Raw genomic sequence first — 26744 nt, 5'->3', positions numbered from 1 at the left:
ATGTTGAGGTCGTAGTGGAAGTAAACCAAGGATCGAGAAAGCTCGAATGGCTTTCAAGACGATGATACCATGTTAAGTAATATGCAGAAAGTAAAACAGAGATATCACAGATGAGGAAGAAGAAGAAAACAGAGAAGGTTTAGAGAGAGAGAGAGAGAGAGAGAAAGAAAGAAAGAAGGAATTGTTGTTTTAATGTTTCTTGATTAATACTTGATTACAAAGAGTACAGTTGCTATATAGATGAGTACATAGCTAACTACCTTAACCAACCCAATTACTTACCAACAATCCTAACTAATTATTCTAATAGCCACACTCCTAACTGCCTTATCTATTTGGCTGTTTTATCCTATATATTCTAACCGCTAATGCAATGCTCTTTAATTTCCTAACGTTCTATTTGAGCCCTTAAATGCTTCCTTTGTTCCGAGTATTCTTTTTCTTCCCTATAAACTCCACCTAGTTGAAAAGAATCCAAGTATTGTGAGTGTACGCTTACAACAATCATAAGTTGTTGTATTCTGGAGCGTAGGACACCATAACCTGCAATATCAAGATAAAGTCTCCAAGGGGCAAAATTTACTCTTAAGAACAGTGAACTAACACGCCTTGACCTACAATGTTGTTCAATGAAGCCTCAACGAAGAGTAGTTTCTACACTCTAAAGGAGAATATTTTATTGTATATGTTTATAGTATCTAATTAATTGTGGCAACATAAATTACTGTGTACTAATGTTTATCTTACAAAATTTGTTGTAGGAGAAGTAGCATCCATGCATATGGCAGAATATTTCTAACAGAGTCATCTAGAAAAATAAAACAATAAGTTGTATGCTTAGGAATGTGTTTGTAAGGGAGTTTACAAAACACAATAAATAAAAATTATCCATTTGAATTTTAAATCAAAGAACACTGTATCTTGCCATGTCTAAATTTTAGAACGTGTTTAGTTCTTGGCAAATAAAAAAATTAATGCATAGGTGCTTGCTTCCAGTTTTAATGGTAGAGCACTTTATGTTTGAATCTTGTTCTTCCTATGCACTTGAATCATATGTCTCATATCTCTCCATCATGGTAGTTTGCGCAGCTCAGCTCAGTCTTCACTTTGTCTTCTCTTTCGACCTTTTTGTACACAAAAGCATTCGCAATTAACGCATAAACGCAAAAATTTAGTGTGCTCAAAACTGCCAGCACCCAATAGAAGTAATCGAGGTGAGCCCGATTGATATTGTCACCAAGCCATTTCTCACCATTTCTTGAGGTAATTAACTCCAGAACAGATATAATCCAATTGCTAATGAAGCTGCCAACTCCTATAACACTCATAGACGCAGCCGCTCCCATGCTTCTCATTTGCTCTGGCATTTGACCATAGAATAATTCTTGAATTCCAACCATGACGAATGGATATGCGAGGCCAAGAATCAAGTATTGTGGGAGTAACCACCATACCCTCATTGGTATTATCGCTTGAGGTTCATCAATGAGACTGTAGTCTTTTGCAATGTTGAGCCTTTTGGCCTCTACTAGAGCCGACACAACCATAAGGAGTATGGATAGAACTAGCCCAGTGCCGATTCTTTGTAGCACGGTAATACCCGAGGGGTGTCCCGTATATTTTTGGGCTATTGGGACAAAAAACCGATCGTAGATTAGAACGGCGAATATGTTTGTAATGCCAACGAGGCCTGGAAGCGATGCCGCAGGAACCTGGAAATGAGGACCGATCGACCGGATGGTTGTGCTACTTTGTTTGGTGAAGAAGGTATGAAGTTGGGCTTGGACTACACCAAACATTAGGAAACTCAACCATAGGGGGATGAGTCGGAGGACGAGCTTCACTTCTTCCACTTGATTGAGAGAGCATAGCCTCCATGGATTTCTATGGTTTGTTGAAGCATCTAGTTCGTCTATGATCGTTGCCTTGTCCAAGCATCTGCATTATTTTTTGTTTTCACTACGCAACGTAAGCTTGTTAATTGTGATTGATTATAAGAGGATGAATCCCGTATTGGAAAAAGTAGAACGGACGGACTATCTATGTGCTATTACTATAGGAAAAATTGGGGAAAACAGCCAAGGTAAAAAGAAAATAATGTATGAATGCACGTGGACACCCTAACTAGAGGTTGGACGTCTATGTCATCTATGACTATATATCTATATATTTTTTATATTACATAAAGTTGTTTAGTAATTCTTGTTCAACAAAAAAAAGTTGTTTAGTAATTGATTAAGAGATTATATGTGTCTGTTCTACTCAAATGGACGACAAAAATGTGATCAATTCTAATTAACTCTTAATCCAACAATCAAGATTGCTTGTATTTCTCATTTCATAAGAAATAAATGAATCTGACCCATTCAAATGATTAGAGGCTCTTTGTTGCTCAAATGACCCTTAATTAGGTTAGCACCCTTACAGTGTATGTCCATATATATCATGATGCCAGATTAGAATTCATACTGAATAATGGCATTCTATTTGACATTTTGTTTGATTATAATGATCATTATAGAGTTTTAACAATAAAGTATATTTCTAATCTATTTATGTATTGTTTAAATTTAAAAAAAAAATCGATCCTAAAAATATCATAATCATAACTTTTCATTCTACATTTCCTTAACACCTAGCTAACCTAACAGTTTCCTTTATTATAATTATATGACTAATAGATTTTCATTTGGGCTGATCTTTCATATGAATTTATAGTTTGAAAAAGAACAAAAAAAAATGACTGCTTTGGATCATAAAAGCATATTATAAACACGAAAGAATAGTACTTTATGCAATATTAAGTTTGTACCTGAGTTGATTAGTACGAGCCAAAACCTGAGGCTGCGACTGACCTTGTAGCAGGGCTTCACCCTTGTCATCTCCATAATAAATACACTCACAATTGAGTGTTTTAGTGACATGCCATTTTCGAGCTGCTGCAACGAGCACTTGTGCCACCGTAGTTAAAGGGCTCCCTGGACGCGTTTGTTTCCTGTACCTCTTAGTTCCCACCAAGAATGATACGAGTGACACCACCAAAACTCCCGCCAATATTCCAAACCCTAATCCCCACCCAACATTATCCTACAAGTATAGTAATTTCAATTAATTAGTGTACAGAATTAATTAATTTATCAACAAAAAATCAAATCTAGTTACTTTTTTTTTTCGGTGGCATTTTGATGACTGAACTGGATAAATAGTAAGATTAGTAATGTTTTCTCTTCTGACAAACCCCTCCCAGACAACAACCACCGGCCGGCGTCCCTCACATCACCAACGGCGTCCCCTATCAACCTCACACCATCCTGATGAAATTGAGGTTCCACCACCATAAAACCAATTGGCAATACGAGAAGTAGCCCAAGACCTCATAAAACCAATTGGCAATACGAGAAATAGCCAAAGATTATATAAGCACATAGCAAATCTTGTCCTTCACTGATGTGAGACAACTGTCAACATGCCAATATTCCAAACCCTAATCCCCACCCAACATTATCCTACAAGTATAGTAATTTCAATTAATTAGTGTACAGAATTAATTAATTTATCAACAAAAAATCAAATCTAGTTACTTTTTTTTTCCGGTGGCATTTTGATGACTGAACTGGATAAATAGTAAGATTAGTAATGTTTTCTCTTCTGACAAACCCCCTCCCAGACAACAACCACCGGCCGGCGTCCCTCACATCACCAACGGCGTCCCCTATCAACCTCACAGCCATCCTGATGAAATTGAGGTTCCACCATAAAACCAATTGGCAATACGAGAAGTAGCCCAAGACCTCATAAAACCAATTGGCAATACGAGAAGTAGCCAAAGATTATATAAGCACATAGCAAATCTTGTCCCTCACCGATGTGAGACAACTGTCAACATGCCCCCACACGTGTGGCGGATTTTCAAGCCTACACGTGGACAACAGCTAGGTGACGCGGAGCGCGTGTGGCCGTTTGGCTTCACACGAGGACAACCCGCTCTGATACTATGATGAAATTAAGGTTCCACCATAAAACCAATTGGCAATATGAGGAGTAGCCCAAGATCATATAAGCACATAGCAAACCTTGTCCTTCACCGATGTGGGACAACTGTCAACACATCCTTCCTTCTCTATCACTCTCGCAGCCGGTATCCATGTTCCTTCTTCCCTTCTCGAAATTATATGAAATATGAAATTCCCGCTAACAAAACCCAAGAGCAAGGAGTTCCTTCATTCAATTAAAAACTTGATCGGTGCGGTTTTTTTTTTTTGTTGTTGTTATTGTTGTTTTGATGGTTGAGAATTTTATGAATCCAAAATCAATAAGAGATAAAGAGAGAGGCAACTATCAGACTCGTAAGGATCATCGGTGTCGTGGTCGGGATCGAGGAGGGGTGCATGTAGGGGGAAGGAGAAGAGTTTTTTTTTTTGTCAAACAATAGATTTGCTAAATTAGATGTTAGATTAGAGAGTCGACGGGATTTGAACCCACATTGTAATTCAAGGGCAACACTTCTCTCCACCACTATGGTAAATGGCTTCTTGTGTTTCATTTTATCTTTTTATTTACAATATTTTAAGGGTAATTTGGAAATCAAAACACACTAAAATTTTTGTGTGGTGAATTTAGATGGGTAATGGAGTGTAACTAGAAAAACTCGTATAGTAATTTCATGTAATAAACTACATAGAGGGCCATTTTGAATTCGGGTGATAAGGGGTACACTGTTTAAGCCAATTTAATTAAATTTTTATCTGTTATGATTATGATTAGTAATGTTTTGTAATACAGGAGAACAAAAGATTCAACAAAAAAAAAAAAAAAAAAAAAGGAGCACGAAATTCAATAAAAGTCAGCAAGGTAATTTCACGGATATACAAGTTATTAGTAGTGTATCCCAACTATTGACCAAACAAAATAGCTTATTCAACAATTGGAAGTACTAAATTTCTTTTGTGATTTTGTTTTTATTTTTATGTACTATTATACTCTAAATACTTTTGGGAGGATGTGGGAATATAGAACAAAGTTATTACCTGGAGATATACAACTCCTACTGCGGCAGAAGTGGCACCAAACCCGAACCCCACGTACCACCAGTTGAAGAAGGAGCTCTTGACCTTGATCTCTTCCGGCGTGTTCTCATCGAACTGATCTGCTGCAAATGTTTGCAAGCATGGCTGCAGCGCACCTTGAGCCACCGATAAAGTGTACAGCGCCACAAAGAACACTGCTCGGCGACTTTGTGAAGGAATTACTGAGATGGACAGAGTCAAAAGAACCATGCCCTACAATATGATATCTAAGCTATGAACACAACTACTCAAGTATATCTATCCAATCAAACATGATTAATATTTTCTTATCAAATAAACTAGCTACGTTCTTACCAAAGTTGAACATTCAAAGCATTTATTAACGGGAAATAAATGCGAATACTGATTTACTAGGAAATGGATGGTGATGGATTAGGTTTTAAACTGACCAAAACAGGAATCTGCAAGAAAGGAGCCGAGGACAGGGAAGACTGATGAGATACCAAGCCAGGTTCTGATGACACATTTAGTTTGATTCGTTCTAAATATGTTAAAAGAATGAAAATTTGTATTAAGTATTGTCTTTTTGGTATTAAGTATTGTCAAAAAACCAATTTAGCTAGCCAAATGAACTTATTATCTTTAACAACACTATATTCTAACAAACACTATACTATTTTATCCATTTTTTTATTTATACAAATCCAGTTTTTCGCTCTCTTCTCAATTTTCCCACTTTGACCACTTCATCTTTCTTTTTCTTTTTCACTTCATTTCTTCCCTCCACACTCTCTCTCTCTCTCTCTCTCTCTCTCTCTCTCTCTCTCTCTCTCTTACCTTTCCCTCTTCGCTTTCTTTTTTCCTTTATATGCTGCAGGCTCATATCAAAACCCAAATCTTTCAGGAAACCAAACTCCTCATCCTCATTTTATCGTCACACTCTCCCAGTCCATCTAACCCTAATTTTCCTAATTCAACCATTTAGCAAGCCGACGTCCGATGCGCTGAAGAATGTCAATCTCTCCCCAGACTCAGAAGTTAGCTCCGCTGCCGCTCCTCATTCATCACCGAATCTCATGACTAGATGAACAACCACTGAATAATTTATCACTGAATCGAAAACGAATCGGTTCATCTGTACCGATACGGATTTCGGATGCTCTTTCACCGTATTCGGCCATTATGGTTTAGATTCACAGTCTCTCGCAACATAGTGAGCATCATACGGGCGTACCAAAACTGAACATTCGACACATATTAAAGGGAAAAAATGCGATGACTTTTAGATGATTTACCAGGAAATAAATGGTGATGGAGAAGACGATGGTTTTGAACCGACCAAAATATGAATCTGCAAGAAAGGCTCCGAGGACAGGGAAGACTAATGAGATACCAAGCCAGGTGTTGACATTCTTAGCCGCGGCGGCTAAGGGCTGGTCCAAAACATCTGTGAGGTACATGATGAGGTTACTTGCCAACCCATAGAATGCGAATTGCTGGGCCACCTCAACCACTGCAAGTAAAATTTAATTAAGCAAAAAGAAACAGAGTACTCTTGAAAGATGAAACTTCAATAAGTTTTCAGAAAAATTAATGAACTGAATACAAATATTGATCGCAACAAAAAAATTCAAGTAATTGTGGAATTAAATGAAAAATAAGAATATAAGATGAACATAGAAGAACTTGATTGCTTACAGATGATGAAAATAGCAGCATTCCAGCCACCCGTATTGGGTTTTCCAGAAGCAATATTCATAATTGATGGTGTTTAGAGAGCTGAAATATTATTGGACCTCCTCATCAAGAGGGAAAAGTACTAGAGATTTGTCTGGAAATTTGGTGGTTTTACATGAAATTTTTCTCGTTGAATAATATATGGATCGTGTTTCCGAACTCATATACATACATACATACATACATACATACATATGTATATGTCTCTATCTCTCTCTCTCTCTGTGTATATATATGTATATAGGGTGGTCACTGGGCAATTAATTAGAATATATAAAGTTATTTGGTTTGATGCTACTGGCCTTTTATGCTTATAAAGAACTATTTTAGGAGGCGTAGTTGCTTGCTGCGACCCACAAGACAGGAGAATGCAGCACTTGATTGTACGAATGGCAGGAGGATATTCCCACGTGAATGTGATTCATGTTTATTATTTTAGGAGGCGTAGTTGCTTGCTGTGAACCACAAGCCAGGAGAATGCAGCACTTGATTGTACGAATGGCAGGAGGATATTCCCACGTGACTGTGATTCATGTTGATGAATATACCCACGTGACTGATTCACGTTGATGAATTTTAAAACATACATGCTTGACCTGTAGCGATATTTTTTTTTGGGAGACACACCAACCCAGCGATCGACGACAGAATGGTATTAACAAATAGGGTAAATCTCAGTTTTTTATCCTTAAATTTCGTTGTTTTCAATATTTGGTACATTAAGTTTTTTTCGTCCCAAAGTCATACCTAAAGTGTTAATTTTGGGATAGTCCCATACATCCGTTAGTCTGGCTGTTAAGTCTCCTATTAACTGCTGATGTGGCGCCCATGTAGACAATGACTGGGCGCCACGTGTCATTCAGGGGTCCATGTGGAAATTAAAAATTCAATTTTTTTTTGGTCCTCTTTCTACCTTCCCCAATGTCTTATTCCTCTCTGTTTCTTCTTATTCTCCCAACACAAAAAGCTAGGATCTCTCTTCCTCCTCCTTCGCCGGCGCCACTCCCCTCCCAACTTTCTCTCGAACCCTCCCATCCAATCCGGCGACCAACCCCTCTTTCTTTTCTCCTTCTCTGCTCATCATTTGCGCTCGCCACCAGCACCGCCACCATCAGCCTGAGTTCGCACTTGACCTGCTCGAGCTTACCCATCAGATCGTACGATGGGCTCCTTCAAGTCGTTGAGATCCCAAAGGGGTCAAAGAAGACGCCGAATTGGTCCCTATCTCTGTTGGATGTCGATGAATTAAACGGTAAGGCTGTCATTGTCGGAATTGTTTTGGGTGAGGAAAAAACGGAGAAGGTTGGTGAAAAGGTAGGGGTGGTGGTTGTTGAGGAAGAGGGAGGGTTTCTCGAGAAGGTTTCATGACTTGAACAGCGTTGTACGATCTACAGTTAAATTGGGGATTATTACAGATTATTGAAATTAGGAGATGAATTGATGTGGAAGTTTTGAGATGATTAGGAAATTGGGATTAAGAAAATACAAATTATGGTTTTGGGGAAGGGAAGGGTGAGCAGCTAGAGTGGGCACAATGCAGATTAGGGTTTGGTGGGTTGGATGGGTGGAGTCGAAGATGGAGGGGAAGATGGAGGGGGAAGGGTGGATGTATAACAAGTCGAATAGAAGAGGAGATGAGGGTTTGGTGGATTGCTGCAGAGGAGAGAATAGAAGGATAAGGGAGGAAGGGAAGTCGGGGGAGGTAGAAGATGACCAATTTTTATTTTTTATTTTTTGAATTTTTAATTTCCACATGGATTCTTTGATGGCACGTGGCGCCCAATCATTGTCCACATGGGCACCATGTCATCAATTAACAGAAGACTTAACAGCCAGACTAACGGATGTATGAGACTATCCCAAAATTAACACTTTAGGTATGACTTAGGGACGAAAAAAAACCTCATGCACCAAATGTTGAAAACCATGAAACTTGAGGGTAGTATACTGAAATTTACCCTAACAAATAATATGGATGTAGGATTATATCGCCTTCTCTTACAATTCTCACTTCGTCTTTCTTTCTATATAAAAAAAGTCAACAAAAAATGTTAATGTGATTTAAGCGTAACCATTCAAGTAAAAATCAGAGTGAAGGTGAGGGAAAAATAGGAGAGAGAATCCTCATCAGAATTTTAAACAAGAAAATACACTATTAACAAGTCAACTTGTGATTCATACACAAACTGGCATCACCGATTATTGCAAATGTTGTCAATAAGTGTTATTGTGTTATGGCCAATTTATTGAAAGGGAGAAAGTGTTGACTTGTATTGGGATTCCTACGATTATGGGATTCCTATTATCTTGGGTTTCTTAGTTAGGATATACCTCTGATTGAGAAGAATACAAATCACATTTGAAAGCATTCTTTCTTCTTGGCATCAGAGTCGAGTTAGAGAAAAAAAGGACCAAGCCCTTGGGTTGGTATTGCCGTGCTTAGTACACTTTCGTTATGCCTCTGTTTCGACGTAAACAACGAACGACTTAACGCTGTTGTTATCCGAGTTGTTTTCTCGTCCCTAATCGATTGCAACAAGAGACCCAACATCATTGCTGCCCATGTTCCTTCAGTGTTTTGTCCCCGTGTTCCCTTTTTTCTTTCATCATAACGTTGCAGTTTCTGATTTGCATCGACAATAAAGCAAATGGCTGACGAAACGGCAATTGGTTCTGTGATTGTTCATGTTGCTGCTCCAATTATGGGGTACAGTTGGATAATTCTAGTTTCAATATTGGTATGGTATTGGATGACAAGAACTATGATTTATGGGCTTCTCTCATTCAAATCCATATCGTTGGGAGGAAGAAGATGAAGTATCTTCATGGGTCAATCAAGGCACCTAACGAAGACGATCCTAAATATGATGATTGGTTCTCTGAACATCAGAGAATTAAGAGTTGGCTATTGTCTTTAATGAAGCCAGAGATTATGTAATGGTACATTCGATTATCTACTTCGAATAAGATTTGGGACACTTTTAAGGCAACCTACTTTGACGAGAATGATGAGGCTCGAATTTATTCTTTCAATCAGAAGGCATCACGTTAGAATGGCCGACTTTTAGCTACGTATTTCGAGGGACTGACTGCGATTTTCCAAGAGTTGGATCACTTTAATAAGGTGTCCATAGAGTGTGAGAATGACATTCAAACATTTCATAAATCCATTGAGAGACAATGAGTCTGTGTGTTTCTTGGTGGCCTCGATGATGTGTTTGATCAGGTTTGTGGAAAAGTGTTACGGAAGGATCCCCCACTTGGGTTTCAGACTTCTTACACTTATGTTCACTGTGAAGTTAATCGAAAAGAAGCAATGAAGATGGAAGTTGACAAGAATGAACCTACTATCATGGCTGCAAAGATTCGTGGATCTTCCTCTTGGTCGGACCGAGCCGGGTCATAAAATCGGCCAGGACAAACTCGCTCTAGCCAGACAAGCTGGGACCATCCCCAAGGTAAGTGCTATATTATGGCATGACAGGACACTCCAAGAGCCGCTGTTTTGTGCTAATTTGATATCTCAAGAATTGGGATAAGACCCATGATCCCTGAGGCAACAAATCATGAGCCTCCATTACAGAAAAAAGAATGATTTATATCATATAGCAGACAAGGCCTCTGCCATGATTGATGTGGTAGGTAGTAGTGATGGTAAGGCACTAAATAGTTCCACTTCTGTTACGAATAATACATGGATAATTAATTCTGGAGCTACTAAACATATGACTTGTGATTCTAGACATGTTCTATCCCTAATAACTTCCACACAAACCGTGGCCATTATTGCTAATAGAGATGTCACCCCAGTTATCGGGGAAGGCACAGTTGCCCTTTCTAATACCATGAAACTTGACACCATTCTTATGATTCCCTTTTTAAATTATAATTTGTTATTCATTGCCCAAATAACCCTTGCCTTGCACTATTTAGTTATTTTTTGGCCCAATTTTTGTGTTTTTAAGGACATCCGGACGCAGAAGACGATTGGTTATAGTATTAGACGATGGAAGCTTTATTACTTGGAGTTGACTACCAGTAGTTCTGGCCTACTGACTCAAGCCTTGGGCATGCTAATAAACTGTTGGACATCTGGATGTGGCACCAACACCTTGGGCATGCTTCTTTTGGTTATCTGCATAAGTTATTTCCTAGTCTGTTTGTTAAGAGCGATGTTTCTCAGTTTAAGTGTGATGTTTATGATTTGGCTAAAAGCCATCAAACTTCTTTTCCTTCAAGTTTAAATAAAAGTTTCATTCCTTTTATGATTATGCATTATGATGTGTGGGGTCCCTCAAAAATAGCTACTTTTGGTGGTGCTTACTGGTTTGTTATTTTTATTGACGATTGTACAAGAATGACTTGGGTTAGTTTGTTAAAGTGAAGAAATGAAGAGTTCGGTCTTTCAAAAGTTCCATAAAATGGTTGGTGTGCAGTACAACATGAATATCCAGGTTCTTCGAAGTGACAATGGCGGAGAGTATGTTAATACGGAACTTCATTCATTCCTTGATATGCATGGTATTTTTCATCAGACCACGTGCCCGTATACTCCTCAACAGAATGGGGTTGCCAAAAGAAAAAATAGACACTTGTTAGAAGTGGTGTGTGCCTCGCTAATTGAGGCATATCTCGCTCTACATTATTGGGGTAAAGCACCCACATCCGCGGCCTATCTTATTAATCGTCTTCTTCTTACATTCTCAACTTCCAGACACCGTTTCAGGCCCTTATGGCTCTGACTAGTTGCCTACCGATTCCGAATCTTCCCATGGGTGTGTTTCTTTTGTTCATCTTTATCCTCCTCAACGGAAAAGTAAACTTGACCCTCGAGCCCTCTGTTGCGTGTTTTTGGGTTATGCCTCTACTCAAAAGGGATATCGTTGTTGTCATCCTCCGACTAAAAAGATGTTTATAACTCCGGATGTGATTTTCCATAAAAAGGAAATGTTTTTCAGTTCCTTCTTGTCCTTACTTCAGGGGGAGTATCGAGGTGATGAAGTTGGGTATTTTGATTATTTCCCTATAGCAGGAAGTGAGCTACATGAAGAGCATCCACCACATTTGGAACCCACAACCTCTAGTAATCAGAAGGCCACTAAATAGCAGCCCACTGATCAGTAGACCACCGAACAACAGCTAACAAACCAGGAACTAGCTGTTTGGCCTTGGGAGGAAGACCAGCACATGGGTTATGTGCTTGAAATAGAGCTGCAGCTACATGTTTTAAATGAAACTGAGCAGCAGTAGCTAGCTCGTGATTCTTCCCCATATGTAGTCTCAAATCAGAATATGGACTCATTTTCTGTTAGTACGCATAACCAATCGTCTTCTACACTAGATGCACCTACATTTCGTCGTCTTCCCGATCGTATTAACCAAGTATTCCTTACCTATTTACAAGGCAAACCCTAAGTGTAAATACAAGTACCTTGTGAGTGAACCAAATTCTAATTCAAGAGTGAGATATCCATTGAATAATTATGTGTCTACCCGTCACCTGTCTGAATCAATTTAGTCATTTGTATATCAATTATCTATTGTAGCTATTCTTAACAGCATGCAGGAAGCTTAGCAGATTCCCGCTGGAAAGATACAATGAAAGAGGAATTGAGATCGTTGAAGAAGAATGCTACCTGGGAAATAATTGACTTACCAGCCGGAGCCGGAAAGAAACCTATAGGATGCAAATGGGTCTATATAGTGAACTACAAAGTGGATGGAATAGTGGATCGCTTTAAAGCGAGATTGGTGGCGAATAGGTATGCACAGATATATGGCATCGACTACACTGATACATTCGCACCGGTGGCCAAGATCAATATAGTTCGTGTTCTATTGTCCTTAGTAGCAAACCTAGATTGACTGTTGCAACAATTCGATGTAAAAAATGTGTTCCTCCACGGAGATCTAATCGAGGAGATTTACATGGACCTTCCACCAAGGTGTAATGATCCGAGCATGCAGAAACAAAAGGTATATAGGCTCAGGAAGTCATTATATGGTTTGAAGTAGTCTCCGAGAGCTTGGTTTGGTAGGTTCACTAAGTCCATGAGAGCATTCGGTTATAGGCCGAGTAATTAGGTTCACACATTATTTTTGAAACGCAAGAACGAAAGGATTACAACTTTCATTGTATATATGGATGATATGGTGATTACCGATAACGACTCCATTGAGCAAGCGGCCTTACAGAAATATTTGTCTACAAAATTTGAAATGAAAAATCTCGGTTCTTTAAAATATTTCCTTGGGATTGAAGTATCGAGATGCAAGTTCGGGATATTTCTATCACAAAGGAAGTTCATCCTTGACTTGTTGGAAGAAACCGGTATGTCAGCATGCAAGCCGGTGACTACTCTGTTGGCAGAAGAGATGAAGCTGGGTATTGATCAGAACCAGGTGCTAGTTGATAAATGGAGGTACCAAAGATTAGTAAGAATATTAATGTATTTGGCCTATACTAGGAAAAATCTTGCTCATGCATTAAGTATAGTTAGTCAATATATGCATAATCCAGGAGAACAACATATGAATGCCGTTATGAGAATATTGAGTTACTTGAAAGAAAGTTTGGGTAAAGCAATTCTGTTTCGAAAAAATGGGCATTTCAGAGTTAAGGGTTATATAGACGCTGATTGGGCAGAATCAATAGGTGATAGGCGCTCAACATTCGGATATTTCACCTTTGTTGGGAAAAATCTAGTAACGTGGAGAAGCAAGAAGTAAAATGTAGTGGCAAGGTCAAGTCAAAAGCCGAATACAGAGGTATGACACTTAGTATTTGTGAGATCTTATGGCTTAAGTTTTTGTTACAAGATTTGGGGGTCAAACATACTAAGCCAATGAAGTTATTTTGTGACAATAAAGTAGCTCGAGATATTGCTTATAATCTAGTGCAACATGGTTGGACCAAACATGTGGAGGTTGACAGGTTCTTTATTAAGGAGAAGTTGGATGGTAAGGTAATTGAGGTTCCTTCCATAAGAACAGAAGACCAAGTAGTGGACATTTTCACCAAGGCGGTTTCTTGAGACAAGTTCTTGAGGTTTCTAGACAAGTTGGGCATATGCAACATATATGCACCAACTTGAGGGGGAGTGTTGACTTGTATTGGAATTCCTACGATTATGGGATTCCTATTATCTTGGGTTTCCTAGTTTGGGATATATTTCTTGTAATCAATTGTATTTATTCTTTTCTTATTATGGTAGGATTGTATATGATTGTATATATACCTCTGATTGAGAAGAATACAAATCACATTGGAAAACATTCTTTCTTCTGAGAGGGGGTGCAGCAAGAGAGTGTGCGGAGTGAATAAAGTAGATGTTTGTGTCTTTATATATAGTAAATCATAAGGAGAGAAAAAGTTGCTCTCCAAATAATACAAAGTCTAATAGGAAAAAATTCCTAGAACAAAGAACAATCCTAAACCCAATCTACATAGGATTTACACAATCACGCTGTGAAATATTAATTACAACATATTGTTTATTGTTAATGACCCTTTCAAAATGTTGATGATTTTGGGGGTAAGGCAATACGGTGTAGACATTATATTTGTCATAATAATTTAGTATGAATTCACCATGAATGAAATGTGAACCTAAAAATTTTCATTTACAAATAGAGAAAAATATTAATCTGTACTACTGAGTGGCAATATTACTGCTATGTTTGAATTAGGTACTTCTGCTCTCTTTGGATAAGAAAATTTTAAAATTTTGCATGATTTTATATTAACTGTTACAAATTTATTGCAAGAAGTGTTACAGCCCGTCCTAAATCAAGGTATATATTTTATCACCGAGCATGTAAAATGACAATAATGCACTCGTAATTTAATGATGTGTATGGACATACATAGTTTTAAATTATTCCCTCGCTCACGAAATTAAATAGTGCTCGACGTCCCGAGCACGTCGACATGAATTAATAACGAGTATGGGTGTAATTATATTTTTCGGGTTGGTTATTTCTTCTTTGGACCCATTTTTAGGGCCTTAACTCAATGGTCCGATTAAGGGCCTTATTACTCCCTCAACCCGTGCCTTTTTCCCCCTCATTCCAGAAAATTCCTTTTCTCCCTCACACTCTCGCACACCTCTCCTCCTCTCGGTGATCTCGTCCCCGGCATCACACACACGCACATGCATATTTGCACCTACTGCAACTATCAAAATTTCTCCCTTTCTTCCTCACACCCCATACTTACCCTTTCTCACCCTTTGGAATTGTGTTGTTTTCGTATGGTAACTTCGTCGGAATCTCGAACCTTTTGACCAAGGTAAGTTTGGAATTTCCAACCTCAAATACTTCTCACGTTGAACTCCTAGGGATGTTTTTAATATTAAATAGAAGGTTTGTGGGTGATTTAATACAGATTTCATCTCGGGGAAGAATTTCCCCAGATTGTGGAAAGTGACCATTTTCAGACCAAATTTCCGACCAACTCCGGTTCTCCGTTGGGTCTCTTAAGAGTAGCATTGTCTTCTCTACATTTCTAACTTCAAAATGGCTTTTGAATCATCAAGTTTGATTTAGTATCGAACTAGAAACTAGCTAGGAAAGTTAGGAAAAAGTCCAGTTTTCTGGAATTCTTGGACCCGTGACCATTTGGCCACTTTTAGACCACTTTTCCGGCGAACCCTGTCTATTTCACCACACCAAATGGGTATAGATATATTCCCTGCATTCCTAAATTTACTTAGGCTTTTGAATCATGGATTTTGGTTGAGAATCGAGCTCGAAATGAGCTCTAGAAGTCTTGCGTTCCAAACTGCAAAAGTGCAGATTTTCGCAAGGAGGAAGAAGAAGGGAAAAAAAAAAAAAAAAAAAAAAAGAATCTGTTGGGCCAGCCCAACCTTTAAACCATTTCAAATTGGACCTAAGCCATTTAATTGGTTTAGGCCTTATGTTCAAAATGGATTAAGTCCATTTAGTTTTAAGTTGGGTTTTACACTTAAACTAGATTAAGTCCAAAAATTATTCTAAAAATATGAGGATGCTTGTAGGGTTGAGTAGGCTACAATGGTATATTCAAACACCCTAATTGAGCGACGTATGAGAAATTGATCCTAGGTTTTGTATATGTGCTATCAAATTGACGTTAAATTAGTTGTTGCACATATAGGTGAGACATTTCCGGAGGACGAGTGTAGCGAGGCAAGACTCGGGGATTAAGACATAGCTACATACCAGTGAGTGAGCTTTTGGTTTTCTATATATATGTATACATGTTTTATGTTTTCCTAGAAACTGCTTTAAATAGAATTACGTTTTTAAATGTCAAGTCAATTGCATTACATTTTAGTATATGTATTAGTATAGATATGCATAATGTTGCATGACACTACAGACGCCTAGGTAAGCTTTAGGTGAGTACTTATTGATGATAGAAATTGCAGTGAGTATAGCTGTGATGAGGGTCAGCCGTATAGGTCACGTTAGGTGACTCAAGCTGACATGGTACTATTGATGGATGAGGGTCAGACGTACATGTCACGTTAGGTGACCCTGGCTGACACAGTACTATTGATGGATGAGGGTCAGCCGTACAGGTCACATTAGGTGACTCCGGCTGAATGGATGAGCTATAGGTTTAGTCGTACAGGTCACGTTAGGTGACTTCGACTGACATATCATTTTACATTGATTTATTCCATCTGGCTTACATGTTTACTTAAGAGATAATTGACATGGCATATACTTGGATTTCCACCGCTTTGAGCATGATTCTTATATACGTATATACTACTATTTTCTGGGAAATTATACGGGTTTTACGGTGAGGGGTTATTATATTTGAAAAGTGAAATGTGTTTTCAAAACTTTGTTTTTGCCCACTCACATTTTCTGTTTTGTGCCCTTCTAGGTTGTAGTGGCTGAACGATCGTACCGACGAGGATTCTTGGCAAATCTCAATATAAGTGACTACCTCTGAGGATATGATCCTTACCCACACTATTGTAGTTTACTTATACTCTGACGACATGTGTGAAGTGGGTGCATACCCGCTCACCAGTACACTCTGGTATTTAGGCACTCTTAGGTTTAAATTTATTCACATTTTCCACATCATTACACTTTATGACTTCGTCAATTTCCAGGTATCGGCCAGCACAACTTGATTTGGAGTCTTAGTGGACATTCGAGTCGAAGTATGTCAAGAAGAATATATAAACTTTTCAAGGAATTTAAAGCCAAATCTCAAACATTACAAATGTACTACAAAGACAATGACCAAAGGACGAAAATGATACTTTCGCACTTATATACATTTAGTCATTCACAAAGTCCAGCCACATAATTATTGAAAGTTATCTGAATTTAGTTAGCTTGACCAAAAACATGTCTACAACTAACCTCAATTTTAATTGAGGTAATTTGTTTTTTTAAATATTGCAGTATAAATATGTCAATTAAATATCGCAGTATACTAATATACTCAAAACATACTAATATCAGAGCTGCTTAGTTCTGAGATAGTTTTTTATTTTATTTTTTGTGCTAAGAAATAAACTTAGTTAAGAAAAGGAGAATCTTCGGGAACACCCAGAGCCTAAACAGTGAAAAACAAGCTCTTGTCGTGCCTCACTAGGAAGCACCCTATCTCAAATACAAATATTGTCAACATTGTGACCAATGGAATTAATAGCATCTACAAGAAAGTTGACTTCTCTGTAAACATGTTGCCACTGAATAAATCAAACTAAGTCACCAGCCATTTGATTACCTCAATAATTGTTTTGAGCCTTAGAAAAATCTTGCACCGGTCCAGAATCTCATCAATAACAGTCCTGGAGTCATTTCAACCACTACATTCCTGACATTTCTCTGTTTTGCAAAAAGGGGAGCATCCCTAAGAGCGATAACAGTCCTGGAGTCACTTCAACCAGTCCTGGAGTCACTTCAACCACTACATTCCTGACATTTCTCTGTTTTGCAAAAAGGTAGAGCATCCCTAAGAGCAATCCCATCAATAACAATCCTGGAGTCACTTCAACCAACCACTACATTCCTGACATTTCTCTGTTTTGCGAAACGGAGGGCATCGCTAAGAGCAACGGCCTTGACAACGGTGATACCAAAATATATTTAATTACAGTTTATTACTTGATTTTTATACAAGTGATATTACTATTTGAAGTTATATATTAAGAGAGGGGAGAGACCAGGTGAATTGAAGAGGAATAAATATTTATTAGAACACTCCATGTGACACTATTTAATTTAGAAGCCCGATCGTACATTATTGTCCTCAAATTTAAATGAAAGCGATCGTATATGTTTTAGTCACCAGGTAACTAAGACCATCCCCAAATTTTTAACCTAAAATTTAAATTTGAAGGCTTACTTGACACTTTAGCATCTTTTAAACTTTTGACCTCCTACCGATATGTCAAATTTTAAACATAAAATAATAATTCATCTGTATTTTCTTTGCATTGGGAATGAAAATAAACAAATGGATAATGGTTTAAACCAATAAAAAATTAATAAAAAGAATTTAATAATTAATTAAAAAAATCTAAAGGTGCTGTCAAATTTGGCAACAAGGGGAAATATGTCAATCCATGTCATGCCACATCAGATTTGGCTTCTCGATTGGAAAACATTAATGTTGTCTTTTGTTACCGTTATTGTTGATTTGGACATTTTGACATCTTATTTGGAAATGCTCTAAGAGGTGAACAATTATGACCTAATGTAATATCAGTGGATGCTTAGTGCTGCACCTCTGGAAACAATAAACCATATAGTGCTTAGTGTTGTACTACTATTTGATTTGATTGCAGGAACATAGTAATCAACAAAGTCAGTCATCCCTACCCTAAAAGGAAAACAATTTCATGTAACAATGGCCATAGTTTGATACAATATTTAGTTGATCGATTTAGTATATTTCAATAAGGGCATACCAAAGCATGCATGATTACTTAAACCACTAGTTTCTTTTTTTCCCTTCGTATATACGGCTAAGCACGTACTTACATGTTAATGGTACAATAATTGCCCCTCTAAATTATATTGGACCATAGTCATTAGGACCTAGTTAAGAAAAACGTTCGTTCGTCGTTAATGTTTTTGAAACTGTATATAGTATATAAGGATAGGGAGCACAATCTCCCTCCTATACAGTCCCGGTACTGTGTGAGGCAACATGAGGCAAAATAAGAACGATTAAGAACGACATGTTTGGACTCGTAACTTCTAATTAAGAACAAAATCCTGAGTTTAACACCTTTGAATACAATTATCATTCATGTTTTCCTGTATACACAATCTGATTGTTTCCTTCAATCCCTGCCATTCAAATTTGGTCTCTCAGTTCAATAGGATTTGTCATCTCTCAACGATTCTTCAAATCATCTTAATATATGAATCCCAATTGCACGGAAGCGAGGAATAATTTGTGGGCGTTTTGATTTTGCCTTCAAAATAATAGACTTCCATTGATTAAATTTAAGTTGAAACGTTTACATCCTCAACTAAAAACTTTTTTTATGGGTACCGAGACTAAAAAACAATAAGAGCCAAATAGTTCCACCATTACATGAATGCAGAGTTGGAAAATTAGCTACTGGTCTCAATTGATTGAGAGCAATTTATATGATTGTGCATCGTAATCTGTGGTAATGATATAATGGTATGTGTTGAAACTTTACACATATCCTTGTATTATTAATGGAGGAGGATTCTATACCCTCCTAATCTTTCTATCCTTCCATGCCTTCCATTTGTTATGTTTGAAGGTTCCACCATAAAATCAATTGGCAATATAGGAAGTAGTCCAAGACCATATAAGCACATAGCAAACCTTGTTCCTCACGGATGTGGGACAACTCTCAACATGTCCCCGCACGTGTGGCAGATTTTCAAGCCTATACGTGGACAATAATTGGGTGACATGGAGCGTGTGTGGCCGTTTAGTTTCACACGAGAACAACCCACTTTGATACCATGATGAAATTGAGGTTCCACCATAAAACCAATTGGCAATATGGGAAGTAGCCTAAGATCATATAAGCACATAGCAAACCTTATCCCTCACCGATGTGGGACAACTCTCAACAAAAATATTGGCCACGTTTGGTGCCCTGTTCCAAAATTTTAACCCTACCACCCACCAGTTCTATTTTCCACATGTGCTAGCTCTTCCATTTGTTATGTGAAATATGTCCAAATTCTGTACCGATCAATGAGACTAAAACTTTATCCAAGTTTTTCCAACTTTCTCGAACTCCAACAATATCCCACAGTTTTATATTTGATTCGTGAAGAGTTCATCTAGAAAAATAAAACAATAAGTTGAATAATGTGGGTTGTGTTTGTACGGGAGACTCGAAAACACAATCCACAAAAAGTCTCCATTTAAATTTTAAATCTAAGACCTCTGTATTTCGCAATATTTAAATTGTAGAACGCGTTTAGTTCTTCGCATTAAGTATTAATGGACAGAGGCTTGGTTCCAGCTTCAATGGTACAGCGCTTTATCCATGTTTGAATCTTGTTCTTCCTGCGCAGTTGAATCATGTCTCACATCTCTCCATCTTGGTTCTTTACAAAGGTCAACTCCATCTTCACCTTGTCTTCTCTTTCGACCTTTTTGTACACAAAAGCACTTGCAATTACCCCATAGACACAAAAATTTAGTGTGCTCAAAACTGCCAGCACCCAATAGAAGTAATTGAGGTGAGCCCTATTGATATTGTCACCAAGCCATTTGTTTCCATTTCTTGAGGTAATTAACTCCACAGCAGATATAATCCAATTGCTAATGAAGCTGCCAACTCCTACAACACTCATAGACGCTGCCGCTCCCATGCTTCTCATTTGCTCCGGCATTTGATCGTAGAACAATTCTTGAAGTCCAACCGTGGCGAATGCATCTGCGAGGCCAAGAATCAAGTATTGTGGGAGTAACCACCATACCCTCATGGGTATTATTGCTTTAGGTTTATCAATGAGATTGTAGTCTTTTGCAATGTTGAGCCTTTTGGCCTCTACTAGAGCCGACACAACCATGAGGAGTATGGATAGAACGAGCCCAATGCCGATTCTTTGTAGCACAGTAATACCCGAGGGGTGTCCCGTATATTTTCGGGCTACTGGGACAAAAACCCTGTCGTAGATTGGAACGGCGATTAGGATTGCAATGCCAACGAGGCCTTGAAGTGATGCCGCAGGAACCTGGAAATGGGGACCAATCGATCGGATGGTTGTGCTACATTGTTTGGTGAAGAAGGTGTGAAGTTGGGCTTGGATTACACCAAACATTAGGCAACTCAACCATATGGGGATGAGTCGAAGGACGAGCTTCACTTCTTCCACTTGATTGAGAGAGCATAGCCTCCATGGGTTTCTAGTTTTCGTTGATGCATCTTGTTCGTCTATGATCATTGCCTTGTCCAAGCATCTGCATTATTTTTTGTTTTCATTATGCTACCTATGCTTGTTATGTGTAATTGATTAGAGTATGAATCTCGTATCAGAAAAAATAGAGCTAAGGTACTAGCTGTCTACTTTTACTTTATGACAAAAGGGGAAAAGCAGCCAAGGGAAAAAGAATATAATCTATGAATGCAAGTGGACAATATAGAAAGTTCAGTCGATCAGTATCTAGCTAGACGTACACACACGACAAAGGAAGCAGCTGACCAATACTTTTAACGTTTGACTTTAGGACACTAGAGGTTCGGACGTCTACGTTTTCTGTTAACCGTCTATGACTATACATCTATATCTTTCTATATAACCTAAAATTGTTAAGTCATTCATTACGTTATTATATATGTGTTTGTTTTGCGCAAATGAATGACAAAGATATGATCAATTCTGATCCACTCTTAATCTAATGGAAAGATTCTTTGTATTTCTTATTTACATACCCAATAAAAAATTTTCATTTGTGCTGATCTTTCATATGAATTTTTTATTTTTATTTTTTGAAAAAAAAAAACAAAAAAAAAATGAACAGTTTGAATGATGAGAACACATTATAAACATTAAAGAGTAGTACTTTATGCGATATTAAGTTTGTACCTGAGTTGATTAGTACGAGCCAAAACTAGAGGCTGCGACTGACGTTGTAGCATGGCTTCACCCTTCTCATCTCCATGGTAAACTCCCTCGCAATTGAGTGTCTCAATGATATGACATTTCCGAGCTGCTGCAACGATCACTTGTGCCACCGTAGTAAAAGGGCTCCCTGGAGGCCTTTGCTTTCTGTACCTTTTAGTTCCCACCAAGAACGATACTAGTGACAAAACCAAAACCCCTGCCAATATTCCAAACCCTAATCCCCACCCAACATTATCCTACAAGTGTAGTAATTTCAATTAATTAGTGTACAGAACTAATTAATTTATCAACAAGAAAAAAAAAATCTAATTACCTTTTTTGTGACATTTTGATGACTGAACTGGAAAAATGGTAGGATTAGTAATGTTTCATCTTTAGGCAAACGATAGGACAAATATACTAGGAGTTTTTCTACGTAAACCACGCAATTATCTGAATTCACCCCGCAATTTTTTTTTATTTTGTGAAATGCAGTTTTATCCTTGAGGAAATACACCCACATCCTCATCTCATGACATTTCTCCCCCTCTCAGACAACAACCATCGGCGTCCCTCACATCACCAACGGCGTCCCTCACATCACCAACGGCGTCCCCTACCAACCTCAAAGCCATCTTTCTTTCTCTATCACTCTTGCAAGTGCTTTCAAAACCCATGAGCAAGGAGTTCCTTCAATTTAAAACTTGATTTGCAAGTTCTTTGAATTCAGATTCTTATTTTGATTCAATTTGTTCTTGATCTTTTAATGGTTGAGAATTTTATGGGTCCAAAATCCAAAAAAGAGAGGGAGGGAGAGGGCGATAATCAGGCTGGTGAGGATCACCGGCGTCGTGGTCGGGGATCGCGGAGGGTGCCTGTAGGGGGAAGGGGGTTTGCCAGGTTCCTTTTTCTTTTCTTTTTTTCTTTTTTTATTTACATTTTAAGGGTAAATTTGGAAATCAAACACTTCAAATTTTTTGTAGGGTGTACTCAGACGAGTAGTGGGTCTAACTAGAAAAACTCATATATACTAATTTCTATTAATTAATAAAACATTTATTGTCAATCAAAATAGAACATAAATAAGAAATATGTGGCAGAAATGTAATTTCACACAACCAAATTTTACTGTTTTTTTTTTCAAAACCCCACCTATATGTAATCCAAACATATTTCTAATAATAATAATAATAATAATAATAATAATAATAAACTTTCCACTCCCACATTCTCTATCACTCTCTTCCTCTCTCCTTCTATTTAAAAAACAAAAATAAAACAATTTTCTCACACACGTTTTGTGTGCGCCCATATGTTATTTTCATCTAATTAAATACATAGATAAGCATTTGAACATATTGATGGGAACATATTACTATAGCCAATTTGACTAAATTCATGTATATAATGATTAGGATTAGTAATTTTTTATTTTTATTTTTTTAAACCTTGAGGTTAAAATTGTCATGACATATTAAGATATATAAGTCATTTAATATTAAATTTTAAAGTAAAATATATATAATATAACCTGAGATACTAATAAATAAATAAATCTTATTTTTTGTGTACTATTATAATCTAAATACTTTTGGGAGGTTGTGAGAATCTAAATGGTAATTATTACTGCCACTCAGTACTACAGTTTGATGATATTCTTCTTCGTTTAGAAATAAGAGGTATTAGATTCGAATCTCGTAGATAATGAATTCAAAACTAAATTAAGCTGCCTATTGTGTAGCTTAGCCGAACTCTTTCTTTCCTTATTGCAAAAATATCAATATACTCAAAAAAAAAAAAAAAAGTAATTATTACCTGGAGATATACAACTCCTAGTGTGGCAGAAGTGGCACCAAACACCAACCCCAAGTACCACCAGTTAAAGAAGGAGCTCTTGACCTTTATCTCTTCCGGCGTGTTCTCATCGAACTGGTCTGCTGCAAATGTTTGCACGCATGGCTTCTGCCCACCTTGAGCCACCGATAAAATGTATAGCGCCACAAAGAACACTGCTCGGCGACTTTGTGAAGGAATTACTGAGACGGACAGAGTCAAAAGAACCATGCCCTACAATATGATATAAAAGCTATGAACACAACTACACAAGGACATCTATACAATCAAACATGATTAATGTTTTCTTGTCAATTAAACTGGCTTCGTTCTATAGGTTTACATTATCAGACCATAAATCTGAACATTCGGAACATATATTCAGGGGAAAAGCTCTTAGATGATTTACCAGGAAATAGATGGTGACAGAGAAGACGATGGTTTTGAACCGACCAAAATATGAATCTGCAAGAAAGGCTCCGACGACAGGGAAGACTGATGAAACACCAAGCCAGGTGTTGACATTCTTAGCCGCCGTGGCTAAGGGCTGGTCCAAAACATCTGTGAGGTACATGATGAGGTTACTTGCCAACCCATAGAATGCGAACTGCTGGGCCACCTCAACCACTGCAAATAAAATTTAATTAAGCAACAAATATACAGTATACTCATGAAAGATGAAACTCCTATAAATTTTCAGAAAACTTAATGAACTCAATATAAATATTCGTTGCCAAAAAAAAAAAAATCAAATCAAATAATTGTGGAATTAAATGAAAAATAAGGTGCTGGTAAAACAAAACTAAAAAAATAAGATGAAAACAAAATTTGATTGCTTACAGATGATGAAAATAGCAGCATTCCAGCCACCCCTACTGGGTTTTCCATGTGCAGTAGAAGCAATATTCATAATTGATAGTGTTTAGAGAGCTGAAATATTATTGGACCTCCTCATCAAGAGAGAAAAGTAGTTGAAATTTCTCCGGAAATTTGGTGGTTTACATAGTTTTCTCGTTGACTTACTATCGATCGTTATAGTTTTCTAGTTGACTTACTATCAATCGTGTTTCTGAACGCATATATATAAATGCACGTGTGCGTGTGTGGTGGGCAATTAGAATTTACAAAGTTATTTGGTTTGATGCTATTGGCCTTTTATGCTTATAAGAATTATTTTAGGAGGCGTAGTTTGCTTGCTGTGCACCCCAAGACAGGAGAATCCAGCGCACATTTCATTGCATGATTGCATAATTTGCATGCATAGCATCGAAAAAATCTTCTGCGTGCCCGACATACATCCCGACATATGAAGTGTTATAATACAAGCAGTTGACTTTTTTTTTCTTCAAAATCAAACTTCTTAAATTATGACATTTGGTGTATCAAGCCATATTCTTGACATAATGAAAAATCTCTCCATGACAGGAAGATATATACCCCACGTAACTATGATTCAAGTTGATGAATTTTATACAGGAAAATAAACTATTAACAAGTCAACTCTTCATCCATACACAACCGACCATTATAAACGTTGTCAATAATTATTTATTGTTAATGACCCTTTCAAAATGTTATCGTTGATGATGTAGGGGGTAATTTGTCTTAGCTAGGCACTATGGTACGTATACGTACACGTTATAATGCCATAATAATTTAATTTTAAATTTGCCATCTACAAATTTATTTGTTTTTAAACAAAAAAATAAAGTTATAGAACAATCGTCATCTACAAATTTTGAATTAAGATTACTCACTTACAAATAAAAAAATATTAATTTGTACTACAAATGTTTTTTTTCATTTTAAAATTATTATTTTTGTGATGGTGAAAATTTGCTGGATTGTGAAAATGTGTTGCAGTTTGCGAATTACTATTATTTTACTGTTTTAAGGTTTTGGGAAATGCTATACTATTAGGGGAGGTTGTGTCGAATTTTTTGTACAAATTTGTAGCTTAGGGTTTTCACCATTTAAGTATTTTTGGCCAGCTAAAAAAAACACCAGGGGACCTAGTCGAATGCTGAAGGAGTTAAAGGGCATACGTCAGACCAACTCCAAGATCAAGATTGTGTATGACCCGTGACATTGTGGAGCGGCTACCTCACAGCAGCATAGCGGCATTGCTAGTAGCTGTGGTGCTGTTATTCGAGATAATTGTCCTTTTCAACGGGAGTCTTGGGTAGAAATTCCCGAAGAGACGAAGATATTGGTGCGAGACAAGTTGTCGATTAGTATATTAATTTTTAGCCTTTATCATTTTTTTTAATTTTGTTTACAAATATTAAAAACCAAAATATATTATCTTAATATTATTAAATTTGTTACTATTATTTTATTATTTTTCATATTCGTAGTGCGTTTATGATTTGAGGACATATCCCCTAAGGCCATGGCCTACTTAGAGAGGACCTTAGCAATCCGGTACCAACAATGGAAGAACAATTTTCACACGTATTTTAAGCGATGGGATGATCTGGAGATTGCTCGCCTACATGTTCCAGACGAGTTGAATGACCGGCCAGAGGATTGGGAGTAGCTCTGCAAACATTTTACTGGACCCAAAATTTGTAGTATGTACATAATATTTTAATAATAATTTATTATTGTACATGTTATTTTTTAAGCTTTTTTTATTAATTTATTTCAAATAGTCGCATTAACATGTATACTGTGTGTTTAACAGAAGAAATCTATTGCTGGCTAGAAAGCTCAAGAGTCAAAGACACTTCTCCACCATTCTGGTTCGCAGCTCTTTTCGTATAGGCTTAAGTCACGACGTGAGGTAAAAGTATTTTAACTTTGAAATTTTATACAATTTATTTTTTATTATTGATTAATAAAATTTTCTTAATGTTTTTTTCTTCAGAAGGGTTCTAAGTTCCCAGAGATCGACATGTTCAAGGATGTTTACATTCGACCTGGTAATGAGACCACTAATCAGCTTCATGTAAGTATATGTTATTATTCTTATATGTATGAATCGTTCAAATATTATTTATATTTTGTTATTAAACATTATATGTTTTTTATTTATTATTACAGGCTACTATGGAGGAAAAGAGCACTGCTGTTCTCCAT

At 37.2% G+C, this 26744-nt stretch overlaps 3 protein-coding genes across 3 annotated transcripts; 1 reads left to right on the top strand and 2 right to left on the bottom strand.

The window, feature by feature from the left end:
• Positions 1 to 920: 920 nt before the first annotated feature.
• Positions 921 to 6865, bottom strand: LOC103952144 (protein NRT1/ PTR FAMILY 5.4-like). The gene is made up of 5 exons (XM_048586458.1): positions 6726 to 6865; positions 6323 to 6540; positions 5028 to 5279; positions 2813 to 3087; positions 921 to 1938 (listed from the first exon to the last, which is right to left on the bottom strand). Exons 1-5 carry the CDS (start codon positions 6784 to 6786, stop codon positions 1059 to 1061), a joined length of 1686 nt encoding a protein of 561 aa, XP_048442415.1. The 5' UTR covers positions 6787 to 6865; the 3' UTR covers positions 921 to 1058.
• Positions 6866 to 8340: 1475 nt separating this feature from the next.
• On the top strand, positions 8341 to 12629 carry LOC125478366 (uncharacterized mitochondrial protein AtMg00820-like). Its single transcript, XM_048586519.1, has 2 exons — positions 8341 to 8466; positions 12324 to 12629. Exons 1-2 carry the CDS (start codon positions 8341 to 8343, stop codon positions 12627 to 12629), a joined length of 432 nt encoding a protein of 143 aa, XP_048442476.1.
• Positions 12630 to 20018: 7389 nt separating this feature from the next.
• LOC103952142 (protein NRT1/ PTR FAMILY 5.4-like) lies at positions 20019 to 24766 on the bottom strand. The gene is made up of 5 exons (XM_009363687.3): positions 24504 to 24766; positions 24073 to 24290; positions 23646 to 23897; positions 21813 to 22087; positions 20019 to 21186 (listed from the first exon to the last, which is right to left on the bottom strand). The coding sequence occupies exons 1-5, from the start codon at positions 24571 to 24573 to the stop codon at positions 20307 to 20309; spliced, it is 1695 nt and encodes a 564-aa protein (XP_009361962.2). The 5' UTR covers positions 24574 to 24766; the 3' UTR covers positions 20019 to 20306.
• Positions 24767 to 26744: the final 1978 nt, after the last annotated feature.

This window comes from the organism of the source record quoted next, unplaced genomic scaffold, assembly GCF_019419815.1.
Source record: "Pyrus x bretschneideri cultivar Hongxiangsu unplaced genomic scaffold, Pyrus_bretschneideri_v1 Contig24, whole genome shotgun sequence".
NCBI lineage: Eukaryota > Viridiplantae > Streptophyta > Magnoliopsida > Rosales > Rosaceae > Pyrus > Pyrus x bretschneideri.
Note: the sequence above shows the minus strand (reverse complement) of the source record. Positions and strands in the feature narration are given on the sequence as shown.

Coding starts and splice junctions, on each gene's coding strand:
- LOC103952144 (XM_048586458.1), bottom strand. CDS start 6,786: ATGAATATTGCTTCTGGAAAACCCAATACGGGTGGCTGGAATGCTGCT. Junction 6,541..6,725: donor TGCTGCTATTTTCATCATCT/GTAAGCAATCAA, acceptor TTTTACTTGCAG/TGGTTGAGGTGGCCCAGCAA. Junction 1,939..2,812: donor GCTCGTACTAATCAACTCAG/GTACAAACTTAA, acceptor AAAATAATGCAG/ATGCTTGGACAAGGCAACGA.
- LOC125478366 (XM_048586519.1), top strand. CDS start 8,341: ATGGAGGGGAAGATGGAGGGGGAAGGGTGGATGTATAACAAGTCGAAT. Junction 8,467..12,323: donor AGGAAGGGAAGTCGGGGGAG/GTAGAAGATGAC, acceptor TATTCTTAACAG/CATGCAGGAAGCTTAGCAGA.
- LOC103952142 (XM_009363687.3), bottom strand. CDS start 24,573: ATGAATATTGCTTCTACTGCACATGGAAAACCCAGTAGGGGTGGCTGG. Junction 22,088..23,645: donor TAGGAGTTGTATATCTCCAG/GTAATAATTACT, acceptor CTACACTTGTAG/GATAATGTTGGGTGGGGATT. Junction 21,187..21,812: donor GCTCGTACTAATCAACTCAG/GTACAAACTTAA, acceptor AAAATAATGCAG/ATGCTTGGACAAGGCAATGA.